The sequence below is a fragment of the Amblyraja radiata genome, chromosome 21 (assembly GCF_010909765.2).
Source record: "Amblyraja radiata isolate CabotCenter1 chromosome 21, sAmbRad1.1.pri, whole genome shotgun sequence".
Lineage (NCBI taxonomy): Eukaryota > Metazoa > Chordata > Chondrichthyes > Rajiformes > Rajidae > Amblyraja > Amblyraja radiata.
Window position 1 is genome coordinate 42263588 of NC_045976.1, and position 6000 is coordinate 42269587.

Consider the following 6000-nt stretch of genomic DNA (forward strand, 5'->3'; position numbering starts at 1 on the left):
ATTCCACAGACTCGTGTGGACTCGGTGGGCCGAAGGGCTTGTTTCCACACTATATCTCTAAGGTCTAAAGACAGGTAGGTTTGTAGGTTAATTAGCTTCTGTAAATTGCCACCAGTATGCGGGATAGAACCAGTGTATGTGTGATTGTTGGTCAGCGTGGTGGGCTGAAGGGCCTGTTTCCATGCTGTAACTAACTGTACGGTACCGAGCTTCCTGAGTGAGGCTGCCCCACTGGAGCAAGTGGAGAGTGTACCCCCACACACCGACCGGCTCGACACTCACTGATGGGGAGATGGGCTCTTGGAATGAGGTGATTCACTCACCACAGCGTTCAACACACCAACACACCACTTGGTTCAGTTTCGGAGAGAGCTGCAGATGCTGGTAAAATCGAAGGTAGAAAAAATGCTGGAGAAACTCAGCGGGTGAGGCAGCATCTATGGAGCGAAGGAATGGGTGACGTTTCGGGTCGAGACCCTCCTTCAGACTAATGTGGGGGTGGGGGGGAGAGCCGTCCTGACCTCCCATCTACCACTTTGGAGACCCCTGGTCCGAGGGCCTCGGATTATTTTTAATTGGACTTTACTGGATTTATCTTGCACTAAACATTATATTCTTTATCCTGTATTTACCCTTCCATATCTCTGTGTCTCGCTCTCCCCTGACTCAGTCTGAAGAAGTGTCTCGACCCAAAACGTCACCCATTCCTTCTCGCAAGAGATACTGCCTGTCCCGCTGAGCTGCTCCAGTTTTTTGTGTCTGTATTCGATGTAAACCAGCGTCTGCAGTTCCTTCCTACGTTTCCTATACACTGTGGACAGCTTGATTGTAATCATGTATTGTCTTTCCGCTGAATGGATAGCACGCAACAAAAGCTTTTCACTGTACCTCGATACACGTGACAATAAACTAAACTGAAACTTAGAGATCTGGAGGTTTGATTTGAATTCCCCCGTTGCAGTGTGGAAGGTCAAACTGAAGTAATTTTTAAATTAAAATCTGGAATGAAAATGTTTGTATCCACAACACTGCCAATGACACAGCTGAAGGATAAATTAGGTTAACTGTACATGAACAAAGGTATTTGTTGCAGATTGGCAGGGCAGTGGAAAATATTAAAACTAAACCTCGCTAATGGCCTTGCAAGAATGAACTCTGCTACCTTGACCCAGTTTAGCCAGACTTTGTGCCCTTAACAATGGTTCAACAGGTCACAGTACAGGACGGGGAAACTCGGGTAGAGCTGCTGCCTCACAGCGCCGGAGACCCGGGTTTCATCCCGACTACGGGTGCTGTCTGTGCGGAGTTTGTACGTTCTCCACGTGACCTGCGTGGGTTTTCTCCAAGATTTTCGGTTTCCTCCCACGATCCAAAGATATACAGGTATGTAGGTAAATTGGCTTGGTAAATGTAAAAATTGTCCCTAGTGTGGGTGTAGGATAGTGTTAATGTGCAGGGATCACTGGTCGGTGCGGACTCGGTGGGCCGAAGGGCCTGTTTCCACGCTGTATCTCTAAACTAAGCTAAAATACAGGGGAAATCGGAGTGGATAATTCATATCATTAAACTGGATGCTTTCAAGAAAGTATTAGATACGGCTCTTAAAGATAGCGGAGTCAAGGGATATGGGGAGAAGGCAGGAACAGTGTACTGATTATGATCACAGTGAATGGTGGTGCTGGCTCGAAGGGCCAAAAGGCCTACTCCTGCACCTATTGTCTATTGACGAGCTAATGCTACAAATCAATCTTAGAACATTACACAGTTTAATTTAATTTAGTTTAGAGATACAGCGCACAAGCGTGCTCTTCGGCCCACCGAGTCCGTGCCGACCAGCGATCCCCGCACACTGACACTATCCAACACACATGGGGACAAATTACAATTTTACTAAAGTCAATTGCCCTACAAACCTGTACGTGTTTAGAGTGTGGGGGGAAACCGGAGGAAACCCAGGCAGGTCACGGGGAGAACGTGCAAACTCCGCACAGACAGTACCCATAGTCAGGATGGAACCCGGATCTCTGGCGCTGTGAGGCAGCAGCTCTACCCACTGTGCTGAAGTACAACACCAGAACTTTGGGAAAGAGGACATATGGTTCACTGGTTATCATGTCGGGGATTTGAATATAAGAGTCAGCAAGCCATGTTGCATCTTTACCGGGCTACGGTTAGACCACATTTGTACTATTGCGTGTTGTGCTGGTTGCCTCATTACAGGAAGGATGTGGAGGCTTTGGAAAATGTGCAGGGGGGGTTTAACAGAATGATAGACACAAAATGCTGGGGTAACTCAGCGGGTCAGGCAGCATCTCTGAAGAAAAGGAATAGGTGACGTTTTCGGGTCAAGACCCTTCTGCAGACTGATAATGCCTGTATTAGGGTATATTGAGGTTAGACTTGTGTAAACACAAAGTGCTGGAGTAACTCAGTGGATCAGGCAGCATCGCTGGACAAAAAGGATGGGTGTCGTTTCAGTTCGGAAACCTTCTTCCGACCCGAAACGTCACCTATCCTTTTTCTCCAGAGACGCTGCCTGACCCGCTGAGTTACTCCAGCACTCTGTGAAACGTCACCTATCCATGTTCTCCACAGATGCTGCCTGACCCGCTGAGTTACTCCAGCACTCTGTGAAACGTCACCTATCCATGTTCTCCACAGATGCTGCCTGACCCGCTGAGTTACTCCAGCACTCTGTGAAACGTCACCTATCCATGTTCTCCACAGATGCTGCCTGACCCACTGAGTTACTCCAGCACTTTGCGTCTATCTTCGGTGTAAACCAGCATCTGCAGTTCCTTCCAACACATCTTGTACAGACTTGGATTGTTTTCTCTGGAATGTCAGAAGTTGTGGAGTGATCTGACAGCAGTATATGAAATCCAGAGAGGGACCGGGCAGGATAGACAGTCAGAACCTTTTTCCCAGGATACAACACATCAAGTACTAGTGGGCAAAGCTTTAAGGTGAGAGGGGCAAAGTTTCAAGAAGAGAGCTGAGCAAGTCGGAGAATCAATAGACAATAGGTGCAGGAGTAGGCCATTCAGCCCTTCGAGCCAGCACCGCCATTCAATGTGATCATGGCTGATCATCCACAATCACTACCCCGTTCCTGCCTTCTCCCCATATCCCCTGACTCCGCTATCTTTAAGAGGCCCATCTAGCTCTCTCTGGAAAGTATCCAGCGAACCGGCCTCCACCGCCCTCTGAGGCAGAGAATTCCACAGACTCACAACTCTCCGTGTGAAAAAGCGTTCCCTCATCTCGGTTCTAAATGGCTTACCCCTTATTCTTAAACTGTGGCCCCTGGTTCTGGACACACCCAACATTGAGAACATGTTTCTTGCCTCTAGCGTGTCCAAACCCTTAATAATCTTACATGTTTCAATAGGATCCCTCTCATCCTTCTAAATTCCAGATGACATAAGCTCAGCCGCTCCATTCTCTGGAATCCTCTGCCACAGAAGGTAGTTGAGGCCAGTTCATTGGCTATATTTAAGAGGGAGTTAGATGTGGCCCTTGTGGCTAAAGAAGTCAGGGGGTACGGAGAGAAGGCAGGTACGGGATACTGAGTTGGATGATCAGCCATGATCATATTGAATGGCGTTGCAGGCTCGAAGGGCCGAATGGCCTACTCCTGCACCTATTTTCTATGTTTCTATGTTTCTTTTCTCTCAGCATACGACAGTCCTGCCATCCCGGGAATTAACCTGGTGAACCTATGCTGCAATCCCTCAAGAATGTCCTTCCTCAAATTAGGGGGCCAAATACCAGAGGACATAGGTGAGGGGGGGAAAGATTTAATAAGAACCGGTGGGATAACTTTTTATTGACACAAAGGGTGGTGGGTGTGTGGAACGAGCTGCCGGAGGAGGTAGTTGAGGCAGGGACTTTGCAATGTTTAAGAAACATTTAGACAGGTACATGGATAGGAAATGTTTAGGGGGATATGGGCCAAACGCGGACAGGTGGGACTAGTGTAGATGAGAATTGGTCGATGTGGGCAAGTTGGGCCTGTTTCGGTGACTCTGGCAACAACTTTTTTCACACCAACACACGAGCTACAGAACGAAAATGCACCCCTTACGATCTATCATCCGGTAAGTTGACAAACGCTGCTAACATTCAAGACAGTTCCTATTTATTTATTCCAAAAGAGTGTACAAAAGTGTCATCAGAGTATTTGCACCTGTCTCAAAGCACCCCTTAGATTATTGCCACAGATAATTCCTCCCAGAGGAACATCTTGCAAGCTGCAAGAATCCTCGTAACACCCTCACCACTCACCTTCACACACAGACGCTATATCCACGGGACTTCTCCTCCAAATCCCCCCAGACCCACTGCTTCACATAGGGACATTCCCCTAGCCTCCTCTCTCACATCCTCTCCTCCCCCCCCCTCTCAATCTCTCCCCTTCCTCCTCAATCTCCCTCTCACACGCCCACACCCTCCCCTACCTTAGTCCCTCTCCCCCTCCACCTCCACTTCCTCCCTCCCCCACTCTCTCTCTCCCCCTTCTCTCGCCATCTTCCTACCCTTTCCTCTCCTCCTATCCCCTCTGTGTATCTCTACTCCCCATTCCCTCTCCCCCTTTCCCCACCCTCGCCCTGTTCTCCCTACCCCTTCTCCCTCTTTCCCTTCACCCTCCCTACCCCCAGTCCACCCTCCCCTTCTCCCCTCACTCACTCACCCATCCCCACTTGCTCCCCTCACCCTCCCCCTCTCCTCCCTCCCCTACCCCCACTCCTCCTCCCTCCCTCACCCTCACTACCCTTCTTCACCCTTGCCTCCCCCACTAACCCCAGTCCTCCTCTCTCTCCCCTCATTGTCCTCCCTCTTTTCACTCACCCCTCCCTTATTCTCACTCACCCTCCCCTCTCCTCCTTACTCATTTAATTCACCCTCGGGTTCTGCCTCTCCTCCCCTCCTCTCTCACTCACCCCCCCCCCCCCCCCCAACAACAGCCCTCCACCACCTCCTCCTCCCTCCCCTCCCTCATTCCTCTCCTCCCTCCACCAGTCCCTCCTCCTCTCCCTCACTCCTCACCCACTCCCCTCCCTCATTCCCCCCTCCACCTCCACCTCCTCCTCTCCCCCTCATTCCTCACCCACACCCCTCCCTCATTTCCCCCTCCACCTCCACCTCCTCTCCCTCACTCCTCACCCACACCCCTCCCTCATTCCCCCCTCCACCTCCACCTCCTCTCCCTCACTCCTCACCCACACCCCTCCCTCATTCCCCCCTCCACCTCCTCTCCCCCTCATTCTCACTCCACTCCAGGACTCATTCCCTCCCCCCTCCACCTCCACCTCCACCACCTCCTCTCCCTCACTCCTCACCCACTCCCTCTCCTCCTCCCCCTCCACCTCCTCTCCCTCCCTCCTCCTCCTCCCCCTCACTCCTCACCCACTCCCCTCCCTCCATCCACATCCTCCTCACCCACTCTCCCTCCCTCATTCCCCCCTCCACCACCTCCACCTCCTCCCCCTCATTCCTCACCCAGTCCCCTCCCTCATTCCCCCCTCCACCACCTCCTCCACCTCCCCCTCACTCCTCACCCACACCCCTCACACATTCCTCCCTCCACCACCTCCACCACCACCTCCCCCTCACTCACCCTCCGCCACCCTCTTGAAACTCTGCGATTTCCTGCTCCGTCTCCTCTCCGTCGCCTCCATGGTGCCCGGGCCCGGCGGGATGGGGGGAGGGGTTGAGGAGGCGGCTGCGGGCGGGCGGGAGAGAGAGAGGCCTCGGGCGGCGGCACCGGCTTCACCCGGGGCCCGAGGGGACGGCGGGCGGCGCCACCTGCGGGGAAGGGAGCGGCGGCCGGTGGCCATCAGGCGGAGCTCCGCCAGGGGGACACGGCTCCCGGGGAGAGCTCCGCCAGGGGGACACGGCTCCCGGGGAGAGCTCCGCCAGGGGGACACGTCACCCCCCCCTTCCCCCTTGAGAGCTCCGCCAGGGGGACAAGGCTCCCGGAGAGAGCTCCGCCAGGGG

General features: G+C 52.9%; 1 protein-coding gene across 1 annotated transcript in view; it reads right to left on the reverse strand.

Moving 5' to 3' along the window:
* Window positions 1–6000, reverse strand: part of bend7 (BEN domain containing 7) — a 29338-nt gene extending 23338 nt beyond the window's left edge. The window contains exon 1 of the mRNA XM_033040188.1: window positions 5621–6000. Within this exon, the coding sequence (XP_032896079.1) occupies window positions 5621–5840 (220 nt within the window). The 5' untranslated portion in view covers window positions 5841–6000. The remainder of the gene's footprint in view (window positions 1–5620) is intronic.